Source organism: Heterocephalus glaber, unplaced genomic scaffold (assembly GCF_053883595.1).
Source record: "Heterocephalus glaber isolate CG9 unplaced genomic scaffold, H.glaber_assembly_v1.0 deba00001538, whole genome shotgun sequence".
Taxonomy (NCBI): domain Eukaryota; kingdom Metazoa; phylum Chordata; class Mammalia; order Rodentia; family Bathyergidae; genus Heterocephalus; species Heterocephalus glaber.
The window spans coordinates 24,857,630-24,872,969 of NW_028258333.1; the positions used below are offsets into that span (position 1 = coordinate 24,857,630).

General features: G+C 38.3%; 1 protein-coding gene across 6 annotated transcripts in view; it reads right to left on the reverse strand.

Moving 5' to 3' along the window:
- Lifr (LIF receptor subunit alpha) overlaps positions 1-15,340 on the reverse strand; it is a 110,074-nt gene that overhangs the window by 39,671 nt on the left and 55,063 nt on the right. For all 6 annotated transcript variants that reach the window (XM_004848594.3, XM_004848592.4, XM_004848589.4 and 3 more), the window contains 3 exons: positions 8,204-8,364; positions 6,271-6,382; positions 3,294-3,433 (listed from right to left, as the gene is read on the reverse strand). In XM_004848594.3, coding sequence (XP_004848651.1) covers positions 3,294-3,433; positions 6,271-6,382; positions 8,204-8,342 — 391 coding nt within the window. In that variant the 5' untranslated portion in view covers positions 8,343-8,364. The remainder of the gene's footprint in view (positions 1-3,293; positions 3,434-6,270; positions 6,383-8,203; positions 8,365-15,340) is intronic.

A 15,340-nucleotide genomic window follows, 5' to 3' on the forward strand; every position in this document is an offset into this window, starting at 1 on the left:
AACATGGGCATATTTAATGGGCGCAATACTAATCTATTAAAATGCCCCCCCCAAATCCACATAATTTACATTCTCATGTTTTAGTAGAGGGGGTAACACTTCCAAAAAGAGTCATATTCGATATTTTAACCCAAATACTGTAATACCTATGATGATAAATGAAAGGATTTTAAAATCCTTTGAAAGGAAACTTTTTCTTCATACCAGACATGGAAGTTTCCCTTAAGCTGATATGAACTATCATCTATTTTTCTTCTGGGCTAAAGCAGACATCTGAAGACAATTTTAACTTGCTTTCTAGAACCTCAAAATTTTTTAGATAGGATGGAATTTGATGAAAATCTTGCTTATTTTTTTAAAAGGATTGCTTATTCATAACTTACATGCTCTTTCTTCCTGAGAGCATCAGGAGATATGAGTCTTCCCAGCTTTTTTTTTTTTCTTTTTTGGATCTACATTATTTATCTTGCCTCAGAATGATCTAAATTTTAAGGTTATTTTAAGAAACTAAGATAACAAAAAATCAAATATTTTTTTGTATACATGTGTGCTCTCCCTTAAGTACAAAATTGTGTGTATATGTATGTATGTATGAGTATACTTTTGAAACCATCTTCAGACCTGTGAAAACTTCATTTCTCACACTTTCACTTAGCCACAAATTATCCATGAGCACATATCATCTGATGTACAGCGTTAAGACCATTTCAGTTTCTCCTGCATTCAACAGGTGGTCAGAGATTTGCTGGTGTACTGCTATAATCTGAATGTCTGTGTGTGTCCCCTCCTGCACCCCTCTAAACTCCTCTGTTGAAACTTAACCCCCAGGGTGATGATATTACGAAGCACAGCCTCTGCGATTAGGTCATGAGAGCTCTGCCCTCCCAAGGAGGATCTGTGCCCTTATAAAAGAGGACCGAGGAAGCTTTTTTGCCCCTCTGCCACTTGCAGATGCATGGAAGGTACCATGTATGAGGAAGAGGTTGTCACCAGACACCAAATCTCCCAGTGCCTCCATCTTGGGCTTTTCAGCCTCCATGTCTATAAGATATAAATTTCTGTTATTTATTCATTACCCAATCTAACATATTTTGTTATAGAAAATCCAAAACACCAAGATATGTATCACCTCCCTATCTTACATTCATCTAATCTTTTAAATTTTCTTATCCCAATGCCATTATTTTAATCACCACTGGGGTATTATTTAAAGTGTTACTGATCAATTACATGACTATTTTTAAAAAGGAATTATGAATTGACTGAGTCACCTAGAGCTTGTCTCCATTTGCTTTTCTAACTTTCTAACACTGTTATCATCAAGTAGCATCCTCCTTGAGAACACTGCATGCCTACTAAAACAATCAGATAGCACAAACTGACTCTCTTACATACTCCTAGGTATTTTAAAAGTCTAGAATAAAATTCAGATTCCTCATACTTTACTAAAAAATAACTCCAGATGGACGAAACATTTAAATCAAAATGATAGCAAACCAAAAATCTCATAAAGAAAAATAGCAAGATATCCTATCCTACAATGAAAACTTATAGCATGAAAAATACCATGATTTAAAAAATAAGACAGAAAAACATCTATAGCAAATATGATAGTTAATAGGCACAACAGAGGAAGAGCTCTTGTGAATGAAGAACATGATCAATAACAGAAAATTCATAAAATATGTAAATGGCAGTTCAAACATTACAACTGACAAATTTTTTAAAAATTATAACAGACGTGAAAAACAGCACTCATATACTCTGGGAGCTATTCAATTTAAATGGCAAAAATTAAAGAGATGGATACTACCTAGTCCTTGTAATGATATGTGAAAAGAAGCACATCAACATGATGTTTGTGGGAATGCAAAGAGGTACAAAGAATCTGACCAACAATTTGGTGATTGGATATAAAAAGTCTTAAAGTGGGGAGAGTGAGTGCCTTTAACCCAGTGTTCTCAATTCTAGGAATTTAACAAAAGTATATCAGCCAAATTCACAAACATATATGTGCAAAAATGTTCATTAAAACACTGATTATAATACTGATAAGTTGGCAATAAAAACAAACAGCTAATAATATAACTCTTTTAAGTAATTCTGATCTCTCCATTTGATGGAATACTATCCTATCCAGGAACTAAGTATAGTATAGGTCTATATAAGTAACTTGAAAATGCATCTATTACATGGTTTCTGTTAAGCAAGCTATAAAGTAATATGAACCTTACTTTTACGTGTACATGCACAGAAAATCTACTTAAGTCTTAACACTACACTAGGGTCACGGTTAATCTATATACAATTTCTCACATAGATTTCAGAACTATAAAATAAACATAACAAACATAGCCCATATTTATTATTCCAAAAGACAGTCCTAAGCAGCACTTTACTCAGGCAACACTTTAAGCTGAAAAAAGGAAGGACAACATATTTATCATATTTAAAAATCTGTGCTATCTCTGACACAGATCATTCCAAGCATATATCTACTGCATTAAACTGGGCAAATCACGGATCACTAATTATATTTGTGTTCCCTGGATTCAGAGTCAGCCAGCCTTACAAGGCTCATTATATATCACTGTGCTGGCATACCAACAGGGCTGTCAAGAGCTGACAGACCTGCCTGCCCACCATTAACAGTCAAAACTACTCAGGTTTTTAAAGTCTCACCGTATAGCAAAATTTCTCTCGAGGTCAATCTGAGTTTATTTTGTGCTTCCAATCTGCTTTTAGCCTATGTCCTAAATATTCATTCAATCAATAACTATGTGCTACCTGCACAACATTGTGCTAGGTGCTGTATATAGACAACAAAATTCCCTGCTCTCATGGAACCTGTCTCCTGGTGGAGAAGACATAAGGTAAATACCTAACTACGCAGTGGATTAATTTAACTGAAAGCAATGCCAGGAAGAACCACAGCTTGCTTAAGAGTGTGCAAAGAAAGGAATGGGATCACCTGTGGAGTGGTCAGAGACTACATCCCAGAGCCAAGAGCACCTGTGAAATCCTGAAGGAAACACAGGAATCAAAGAGGTAAAGGGAGCCAAGGAAAGAGCACAGAACCAAGGGAAGGGCCTTAAATTCTGAGGTGTCTATTCTGATTGACTAGAAGACAAGTTTGCTTCCTTCTGGATCTTGGCCATGCTCTCTAATGCACAGCAAGAATGAAAAGTATCAGAAAAAGAAGTGAAATGTAAACACAAGTTTCTCCTAAGTACAAAGTATCACATTACTAACAATGTTGTATTTTAAAATCTGTTCCCTTTTCAAATACTTACAAACATTTTTTTCATTTAGCATGAATGTACTTATAGAACTTTCAGAATCATGTAGAGAGTTTATTGTTATTTCATGATCACCAGGTGAAAGAGCTGGGATCTTAATATTTGTTTTCTCTAATTGATGACAAGAACGGGGCCTGTGATAAAAGAAATTGAATTTTAATTCAATAAACATCATAGTGCTATTTTCACAAAAACTTGATTAACACAAAATACAGTGGAAAATACCTTCTGCTCTTTTGTATACAAAAACATGCATGGTTGTACTGTATTTTAAACTGAAAAAAAGAAAGGTTAACAGTAATTCTATCAGTATGGGAGTAGGAAAAATACCCAGGTTGTAGCAAAAAGCACAATGAATAAGTATAGATGAGTCCTTCAAGGAATCTGGGGTTTTAGCATGCTCTTCAAATCCCCCCTCAACCTTCCCTATCTGGCCTTGCCTCCCACCTACTCCACTTCCTCGGCACCAACCCTGGGCACCAGGTCATTACATAGACCCTCAGATCAGTTGGAGGACATTGGCAGCCAATGAAAGGACTGAAACTAGCTATAGTGGCCCTGTCAAACATGCCTGCAACCTGCTCGCTCCTCTGCCCTGGCTCTACGTTTACTTTAATGAAACTTCTTCGAAGTTCTGCTTTCAAAAGGCTTCCAGTTCCCTATTTAGCATCTCTTAGATGTTCCTGGTTCTATAGCCTTTGTATCTCCCTAGAGCACATTTACATTCTTTTATTGTTATTCTAACACATCTACCTTCTCGTGAAAATTTTAATCAATGCAAAGGTACCTCCTTCCTTCTATGCAGTGGACCCTGACCTAGTACCTAGCACAGGCCTTTCCTCAGCACCCACTTTAGCTAGGGACTTGGTCCTCTCCCCATTCCATCACCTCCTCCTTAACCTCATGTGGTGATACTTTTTTAGGCACCACAACCCAAAACCACCCAAATTCTCCAAATGACATCATTTCATCTCTTCAAACCACTGCACCTAATACTGGTTCAGGGTGGAATGTCCTTTGGTTCTTTTTCCTCGGAGAACTGAGCATGCCTCCCCACATCATACCTCTTCTGACGGCCCCTCTAGACCACCACACTCCTTGGTTCCCCTTCTCACATTTCACATAGAACTTCTAACTGCACATAACCCACAGCGGTGCTACTATTTCTTCACTGTGAATTCCTGGGAACAACTTACTCTCTTACGGTGCCCTGAAGGTGGCATTCATACTATCTGCCAAAGTTTTTACGATCTTTTCTCCTGGACTCACAGTAGGACTGTCCTCTGCCCCTCTGAAGCAAGGCACAGCCATGTGGCTTTACTTAGCCAAAGAAATCTGATTAAAAAATTCTCATCCATCAGTTCAGGAAGAGTCTTATAAAAGCCAATGCACAATGTGTGCTTTCTCTTTCCCCTGCTACCAAAACTGTAACATTTGGAGCCTTGAGAAAGAAATCCAGAGTGGAAATCCCAGCTGACACCCAACAGCCACAGAACACAGTAAGAAATAAACTTTCTTCTCATGAGCAAGAATTAAGGAATTAGGATTTGAAAGCTGTTCCTGCAACATAACCTGGCCCACCCTGACAAATTACTCCAATGCTTAGAGGAATTCTCAGTAAATATACATTGAGAGGGAAAAATCTGATTGTATTTAAATAAACATTTGTGTTGATATACATCAGAGCTACTCATTAGCAAACTGGAACTAGGGGAAGCACACTGGAACTCCTCTGGTGTTGCTAAGCATCTCAGCATCCTGTTGAGATTAGAGAAAAGCAATAGACATTGCTCAGGTGTGAAGGTGGCCTAAAAGCCACACTCCAAGCATGACAGCTTCCAGCCCACTCCAAGATGACTGTGGAGGATAAGGGGATATGAGGAGGCCTGCCACTGCCTTACAATGTCCATCTCTTCCTCTTCCTTAATATCATGGACCTAATGCTAAGAGAACTTATAATTCCAACCTCCAGAACTAGGTGCAGTCATCTGACTGGGCTTTGGCCAATGAAATACAAACAGTGGTGTTTTGTGCGACTTCTTAGAGGTTTCCTTAAAGAAAACCATCCCTCTTTGTTATGTCTTGTATTTAATGGATGCCCCCCCCCAAGTGTCATGCTGTCAGGGATCAAGGATGTGAGGCTAGGATTGATTCATTGTGTAATGCAAGGATTAAAGTTGCCCCACCTTGGGTGTGAGCTGAGCGCTACCTGCTCTAAGGGTGGGAAGCCTGGATAGGAGATAAGAGACAGAAAGAGGTTCCCTACTTGTTGCTTGCTGCTTGGTTTCCTCATTATCTTGCTGCCTTCTGCCTGCCAATGGACTGTTTCTCCTCTGCGATACCCCGCTGTCATGTGCCACCCTGCCATGGAGTGAGCCAACTATGAACTGAAACCCCTGTGAACTGTCAGTTAAACAAAGCCTTCCTCCTTTAACTTTGAATGTTGGGTATTTTGTCTCAGCAATGAGAAAAGTAACTAAAGCACTCTTTTTGCTTTCTTCCTGCAGTGCAGACATAATGGTTGCTTCTCGAGCATTATACTCTTAAAAAATGAGACCATAGGGTAAAGAGGCAAAGTAGTGCAACAAAGAGGCACTGGGTCTCTGTGGCTACAGACAAATATGCCAGCCCTTGAACTTCCTACCACAGACTTTTTTCCATGAGACTCAAGGCACACCTGATGAGCCACTGTCACTGACATTTTATATTGGGTACTTAAACCTGCTAGAGACAGACTGCTTTGGGACAGACCAATAAAACTTACCAAAGAACTGCAGATATGCTCCATACTCTATCCATACAATGAAAGAACCAAACTCTTGGCTATGATAAGTGTTTGTTTCTATCTTGACTGATAATAGAGTTCAAAATTAAACTTTCATTTAAAAACTTCCATAATAAAATTGTTATATTCTCAAATGAAAGGTAACTTCTAGGCTGTAGGTATAAATTAATCAAATATTTCTATTACCTGTCTTCAATGCAAACTTTATAAATGGTACCACGACCTGTTCCTAGGGGTGCTTTCCAAGAACAGTCCCATACTTGTAAATTGTTAGTTGTGCACTTCAAATCACGTGTCCCTGGTGAAGGAGAGACAACATATGAACACACACACAACACAAGACATACTTAGTAACGGTTAAACATTTTCAATTTTAAGTACAAGCACAGGGTCTGCAGAGGCTCAAGTCCTCCAGGAAGAGATGGCCCTGCTATCATGATAGAGCACTGCTTTCATGTTTCCTTTTGTAGCTTTGTTTGTTTCAAAAAGCTAAAGGGTAAAGTATGAATGTGGACAAGACCACTCTGGAATCAGAATGGTCAAAAATCCTACTTCCAGGTAACTAAGAGAATTGAGGAAGAAACTGAATGTATAGATTCAGAGGTTGGGGAAGTTCTATACACAACTAGTCTCCAAGAGCCTCAGTGAAAAGAAAAAAAAAGCAAAACCTCAGTAAAAACTATATGCCTCCCATATCTACCAGTAAAGCTACTAAGTACACTCAACCACTGCTGCTCTGCTTGCTACCAGACTGCTGCCCTCTACAGGAATACCAAAAGTAACCTCGACCACTGAGAAGCATGTGAAATTTAAGCAGTAATGAACTCACATGAGTTTTTGAAAAATATGAGGGGGTCCAGAAACAACTGAAGAGTAACAGGTTACTCAGAAAATTACAGTCCTAATAGTTCTTACTCACACCTATACAATAACATTACATTATGGAATACATGAACACTACACAAAGTGAAAAAAGTCACCCTGTAAGGAAAACGAAAAGAAAGGAGGGCACAATCAAGAGGGAAAGGGAGAAAAAGAGGAGAGAAGGAAAAGAAGGAGGGTAAAACTGTAGGATAAAAACAGTATTATCAGGCCAGGGATTTAGCTCAGTGGTTCCACCACCTGCCTTGCAAGCGCAAGGACCTGAGTTTGATCCCTTGTACTGGGGAAGAAAAAAAAACCTACAAAAACAGTATTCTCAAACTCTACAAATATCTATGAGAAGTTTTTTTTAATTATTATTTTAAAAAATAATAAATAAATAAATAAATAAATAAATAAATAAAACGGGCCGGGGATTTAGCTCAGTGGGTCCAGCGCCTGCCTCGAAAGTGCAAGGTTCTGAGTTGGATTCCCAGTACCAAAAAAATAAATAAGTAAATAAATTATTATCATTTTTATACATAGTTGGCGTGATATTGTAGCAATAAATTATAAAGCTATTTAGAGAGAAAACAAAAACATGTAAGTGCTCACATTAGAAATCAGCAGTAATCCTAATAATAAAGTTATTTATTCAGTGAACTTGGGGTAAAGAGATGTGTTTCACTATGGATATAACATAAAAATAAAACCAAGGGGCAGCAGAATAATAATGGCCCTTCACAGAAATAAACTAGGTAATAATCTATAAACTAGGTAACATATTTAAAAAGATGATATATTTTAACATAGAATAACATTATAAACTATATATAAACTATATATACATACGTTACATTTTTAAAAGGTTAAAATTAGAGAAAACCAAGCGGTGCAGACCGGAGGGATGGGGGAGTCGACGCCAGAGGCATGTGGAGAATTTTCTGGGTCATGGGCCTGTGCCCTAACTTGGAGCTACTAGTGGTTATGACTGTGTGCACTACCAAAACTTACAAATCTGTATCCTAGAGGAATGAATATTTTATATAAATTATACCTTAATTTTTAATGATAAAAGAATATTTTCATCTATCTTTAAAGGGCTTTTTAAAAGGAATTAAATGTAAACAGAAAAAAGATTTGAGAGAAATGGATTTTAGCTACTAAAACCCTGAAGGGATAAACAAGAACTTTTTTATAGGCAAAATGAAAATAAAACTGAAATTTGCTTGTTATTCTGAAAGACTGAAGTACTTACCCTTTTTCTGGCTGTTTACTTGATTCAGTAGATACAGAAGAACAAATGTTGCTACGAGCCACCGGAAATTTGCAGGCATCCTCATTCTCTTACTGCCCACCATCCCGGATGGCTGTCTCCAACATAAGGAAATGTCCATCTTGTGGGCAATGCAGTCAGTCCTATGTTAGAAGAGATTGCAAATGATGCTCGGATTCATCTAAGGACACACCTCATACTGCAGATACAAACACTGAAAATGTGCTGGCAGATGTGGAAATACACTGCACATTCATGACACAGGAGACGCAAATGCAAGTCATCCTGGCTTTAGGTAACATCAACAACTGGGCACAGCTATTGCTGTGAGATCTGCCATCAGTTTGTCAAATGATGGGCTTTGCTGTAGTCAGCAGGATTTAGGCAATGGACTACATTAAATACAGGACATATAATTTATAAGATTATTTTATGATAATTACCCAAAGAGTCAAATGCAAAGGAGTGCAAGAGAGATTAGCCACACACTAGAGGCTCAAAGAATCTAGCTGAGGGCCTGGATCCTAGCAGTGTCCCACACAAATCCAGCTGAAAGCTTAGAGTCCAAGGCAATGTTCTCCATGAGTCCAGCCAGTGGCCTAGAGCCCACAGCAATGTCTCATGCTTGTCTGTACTGAGGATCTGCACCTGGAAGGCCCAAAAACCAATGGTGGAAGCCAGAAAACCTACACTGGTGAGATGAAGAATTTGTGCCACCAAGCTTAGGGATCCACACTGGAGCCAGGAAGTGATGCTCACAGTGAAGATTAGAGCTCGCCTGATGAAAATAGCAGCCATTCTCAGAGACAGTAAGGCCCCCGAGCTCCTCCTCCAATGAGAACAGCCTAGTTCGCATCAGGAAAACCATCAGCAACAAGCTCTCCTAGAAAATCAACAGGCCAAGATCTTCCCCTCCAGTTCTCTTTTTATGGCGATTGCTAACAATCTTTAGGTGGATCCTCCAGACCCAGATCATGCTGATTCAGTTCAGCTGGGCGTTACAAGTTGACCATTACTCAATCCACCACAGGCTTTAAATTAATATTATGACTGAACACATATTTGTCAACTCTGCTCAAATACAGAGTAACACAGTTAAACAGAAAAACAGTTCACACAATTAAAGTATAGATGTTTTAAAATAATATGTAAATTGTATTTTTAATCTTAATTATTTGAATTCCACATATGCCATTTACTGTGTGACCCTGGTACGGTCCATGACACTTCCTCATGTGCAAAGTGAGGAGATAACTGTGTTTTCCTCCTAAGTTTGTTATGAGGATCAAGTGAATGCACATGTGTGAAGTGCCTGGAATAGTGCCCAGTACATGGTCAGAGCTACGTGCTACGTGCTACTGTGTGTACTATGTGAGGTACAAGGACAAGAAAGGAAGCAAGGAGGACCACTAGATTTGTGATTAAACAATGATGGACAGATGGATAGTGCCATTTAAGTCCTCTGTGCATGCAGTAAGAAGAGGGCAGTGAGGTATGAGAGTGAAACTAAAAGACTCAAAGATCTATGTACAGACATTGATCTTAATGTGCTCCCACTCCTCACTCCAAACAGATGCATTCTCCCTACAGAACTTAAAGAAAAAAATTACCTAAGAAAAACCAGGGCAGCTAACACAAACATGGGAGCTTTCCACATAGGATATTTGGGGATTCCCCAGAGGAAAGAGGTTCCTGTTCACTCTTTCTAGAGCAAAATCTGACAGCTGCCAAGTCCTAATGCACTAACTTATCCAACTTCATTTTGCTTTATTTTATACTGACAGAAAACCAAGGATCACAAAACATACAAGCAAAGCCTGACATGTTGAAGAGAAACTCAGGATAAAAAGGATTACCAAAAGGGAAATAAAAATTACTCCTACAAGAACCAGGGATAATATAGCAAAGAGGAAAACTTAAAGGACAAAAAGAAAACAAAAAGGCAAAAACCTTTAACTGTATCCTCAGACCAAATGCAGCCAGCCTAAAAACAAAGAGTATACAATGAAAAAGAAATAAATAGCTCTTAGAAGTTAACTATATTGACTTGTATTAAATTTTTAAATACTGAATAACCTTTGAAAACAAACAAAAATATAAAACGTGAGAAGTCAAATGAGAAAACAGACTTAAAAAAGGAAGCCAGGTCTGTCTCAGTAACCAGAGCCCCAGGAAAGAATTTTTAAAATAAAGTTCTTAGTAAAAGAAAATGGTTCATTCTTTTCTTGGCTATTGTTAAACACTGTGAAAACCTCAGTAAATGAATCCTGAACAGCTTTATTATAACCAAGACACAGACAAAGCAGAAGCATTTCAAATGTGTTATTTTCTGGGTGAATAAACAACTTTCTAGTTAATTCTCTGGTATCACCAAGCTTACTTATTAGGATGAAAATGTATTCATGGAGTGTCTTAAAATATTAGTTACTAAAGTTACACAATGTACAGGAGTAACTGATTAAAGGAGAAATTGTGGAGGACTGAACCCAGGACCCTGAGCTACACTCCTTCCCCAAGGCTTTAATCCATATAAAATAAATTTTGGTGTAGAGTGTGAGTCACGGACTCAGTTCTTTCTCCTCATCCCACAAATGGTTACCACTTATCCAACCACACTTATTAAATAATCCATTCCTTCCCTCCCTGACTTCAATGCCATTAAGATATCCTTTCCCAGATTGCACAGTAGGATTCCCTGAGCCCACCGCTCTTTTCATTCTATGTTCCCCCATTGAACAATGTTATCTATTCTTGTGGTTTTAACCACCACCCATACACTAATTACTTCCAAATGTATGTTCTCAGGATTAGCATCTTCCCAGACAGACTAACCCTGTGCTGGACAAGTTCCTGCTTATCTGCATAAATCCACTCAAGTCAGGTCCTGTATTAGTCAGGTTTTCATTATGGTGACCGAATACCTGAGAAAATCAATGTAAAAGGTTTATTTTGGCTCAGAGTTTCAGAGGTTTCAGCACATGATGGGCTGGTTCCATTGTTGTGGGCTTGAGAGAAGGCAGAAAAATCATGATGGAAAGGCATGGTCTTACAAAGCTGCTCACATCATGCCAGCCAGGAAAAACAGGAAGAGGGGAAGAGCCAGAGAAGAAGAGCCTGGGGACAAAATGTACCTTTTGAAGCCATGGCTCCAGTGACCTCCTTCATCCATTAGGCCTCACTTCCATTCAGCTAATAAACTCATCAATAGATTAAGCCACTTAAAGCTAGTGCCCTCATGATCTAGTCACTTTCTGAGAGCCTATTAGCAGGCAATAAAGCCTTCAACACCATGAGCCTTCTGGGGAACAGTTTGGATCTCAATAATAACAGATCCCCTCAGGAATAACAAAATATTATAATGTTACATTCTACTTCGATACTTCACAGATTCCTTAAAAAACTCCACACATACAAAAATAAACTCTCTTTTCTCTCTACATCTGCTCTCACCCCCCAAGCCCTGCTATATAGCACCAGTCTTGCTGGGTCATCCAAGCCTGGATCACCCAAGCTACAACAGCCTTTGATTTCTTCTCCTTCCTCAACCTTCCCACCTAGTGGCCAATTTTATCTCCAAAACATGCCTTGATTCTCCCTTGCCCTTTACCACCATTTTTATTTCTACTTCTCTGGATCAGGCCTCTTGAAACACATAATTTAAATCACTAATTAACTTCATGCCTCCAAGAGGGCACCAACAGGTTTTACCCTCCAACCCTTCTCAATCAGGCTCCTTGGCAGGCCACTTGGCCAGAAGCTGTCCGACTAACCCCTCAGACATTATGTCTGAACTCAAATTTAAACTTCTCCAACAATTCTTATCCATTCCTCTCCGCCTTCCTAGGGGCATCTCTGCCTCTTGGCCTTCTTGCTGACTACCACATCTGGATGTATCCAGCACTGAGTTAATATACCTCTGCCTGTTAATTTCCACTTTGAGTGTTTATCATATTATATCAATTGTTATAGAGATCATTTTCTTCTTCCTTTTCCCCATTAATTATAAACTCTAAAAGTGCAGCTTTTTCTAGCATCCTTGCACTTTAAGAGTACTTTATACCCACTATACAGTACTGTATATTCAAGATTTATTTGATGACGTAACCAAACTCATTCCAATGGTGTTCTTCGTGAGGACTTAAAATATCTTGGGGGCCAGGGATTTAGCTCAGTGGTTTCACCACCTATTGTGTAAGCGCAAGGACCTGAATTAGATCCCAGTACCAAAAATATCTTGATGCCATGGCACTGTTTCTTTACATCCTGAGGAGAAAACAGCATACTTTTCAATGTACTTACTTGTTTGCTATAGAAAAACTTAATGAATAAAAAGACAGCATTGGCTCAAACTGCTAGAATTTTTAACATATGGATTATAATTATTCCCAAATGCCTTTAGAAATAGTAGGAGGGTAGAAATGCTAATTATGTAATCATTCATGTAAAATGCTGGCTGGCTTTGTCTAACTCTGCCATGTAATATAGAATTGATAAATATTTTTCAGATATCATTATTTATATATCATTATGGGACAAGTAATTAAGTTCTTTAAATATATCATTGGATTAGATTTCCTCTAAGAAGTCAGTATCATTATTCTCCCTCTTTTTCTAATAAGAAACTGAGGCTTGCTTAGAGAAGTTGCACAGCTAGGAAGGGGCAGAGCAGGGAGATCTGAATGTAGCTCTGCCTATACATCTCAGCTCTAGACCAATGCACTCAACTGTTAAATGGTGGGCTGGAAGCTCACTGAACTGCAGTCAGGAATCCTGGGCTCTGGTGCCTACTCCACCACTGAAGAGGGGCAGATGTGGACCTTAGACATATCACCTAACATTTCTCAGGTCTTAGATCTCAGATCACACTATGACACCAAGGCCTGCTTTCCCTACTTTATGTGTCATAAAGAAACTTAAAGTTGTTTCATTTTTAGGAGATCTTGTTTGTTACCACTAGGAACTAGTGACTGTAGAATAATCAGGAATGTGCTGTCCATCTCTGGCGACATTAAGGTTACTAGGGGAAATACAACCTGCTTTACAAAGCACTACCAATAATCACATCATGACAAAGACCAGACTAACTGTGTTCAGGGGATAAAGTGGAAAATAACTGCTATTTAACTGTTCTCCTTCCAACTCTAAGTACACTTTTAATTGGGAAATATATAATTCAGCAGGTGAAACTTAAAATCTTAATTCAGCAGGTGAAACTGAAACATACTCCAGGAGCAGCCAGATGCAGTGAGACTGACTGGCCCTCACACAGTGACAGCAGCCTGTAATGGTTCCTTATGTTTACTGTACACCACGGCACGGCAGAACATGGTACAGTATCATCATGGACCTGCCAGCTTTTCAAAACATCCAGGTTGCTGCTGCTTTTTATTTTTTAAATCTGAAGAGAAGGGGGAGGCAAGGTTCTGTCAACAGAGTAGGAGCCTTCACCTTTAGGCCCTGGAGATGTTTCTAGGCTTTCATCTCTCCCAATAAAAGGCTACATGCAGAAGGGTTCTGTTGTTTTTCTTTGTTTAAATATGAAATTGCCTTATTTTAAGATGTGAATTCCAAGTTAAGAACCAACACTATGTGAGCCAAACAAAATACATTTGCAGGCCAAATAGAGTTCTCAGGGTGCCAATTAACAACCTGCCTCAAAATATATTGGCATTAAAAAGTTCTTGTCTTGCAAGTAAAATAATCTTAAAATATACACTTTTAAAATTTATATTTCAATGCATAGATAATGACCAATATGTGCCTGAATATTTTAACCATCTTTTGGATCAGAATCTGAGAACTCTCCATCCAAAAGAGGTCAATTCTTTATCTTAATGGTATTACTTTTTTTTTTTTTGCTACTAGGGATTGAACTCAGGACTTTGCACTTGCAAGGCAGGCAACAAAACCACTGAGCTAAATCCCTGGCCCATCTTAATGGTATTACTTAGTCCCAGACCTCAAAATCCTAAGAACAAACTTAGATTATAAACGCTTCTCAAGAAAGAAGAAAAATAATAATAAGAATAATAACAAAACTAAAATAACACATTTAGCTTCAAACCATGGTCTACAAAGTCTTCTAAGCAGGCAGGAGAATGTATTTTACTTTAGGTCCATTTGAGTCTCCTACCTAGGAGTGTAAGAGAGAAAGAAAGACGTAATAGAATCTGAAATAATTTATCTTGGGCCAAAATGTTTCAGAAAGGGGCATTCTTGTCAAGAAAGCAGATGCTAGAGCCTAGAGCCCTGTAAGGTCGATAGTGATCCTGGATAAGATTACAGAGGGCATTAAGAAAGGGATTCCATAAGAGGATCACAGACCAATGTACATCCACCCAATTGTACCCCTTACTTTGACAAGCTGCTGAACTGGGGAAGCAAGAGTCACAAATAGACAAAATGTGTTTTGTCTTGCTTTGAATGAAATCTTTTTAAATCCCAATAAGATGTTTATGAGCAAATGAAGAAATTCAAATTATATAAACAGAATGTGAAGCAGTTCCTTTCACTATGTGATAACCTTATACAAAGACAATGCTAATTAATGGATGATGCCAACTGAAACAAAAGTGATATAGACAGATGTGACACAGTTCTGCTGTTCTTGCCCTTTTCATCAATGAATTAATTGGATAAAAATAAAAGAATCACATTCATCAAATCTGTGGACGAAAACATGGGAAAAATGGCAAACATACTCTATGTAATAATGAAAATGCTAACAAATTAATCTAATAAAATAATCCAATAAAATAAACTTAGCATAAATGACTTCAGGATCCAAAGTAAAATAATGACAGTGATAACAGAAAGTGAACAAGTCCAGGCTAGAGGAGATATAATTTATAGTATCACTCTCACTTAGGGATCACTTGAACATTTAGTTATCTAAGTATAGTAAATAAATCTGTGTTTCAGAGTTTTAAAAATGTGGAATGCTTTCTCACTATTCAAGTTTAATCAGAAGCTTTATACAAAGGACATGGCTGAATAAGCATGAGAGACACTTCGGGTCATTACTACCGTCTGTGTCACTGCTTGAACATTTTTAGGGAAATCGGGCAAATTTCCAGAGTCGGGCCTGGCTGGGCCTCTTCCCTCAGCCAGCTCACTGAA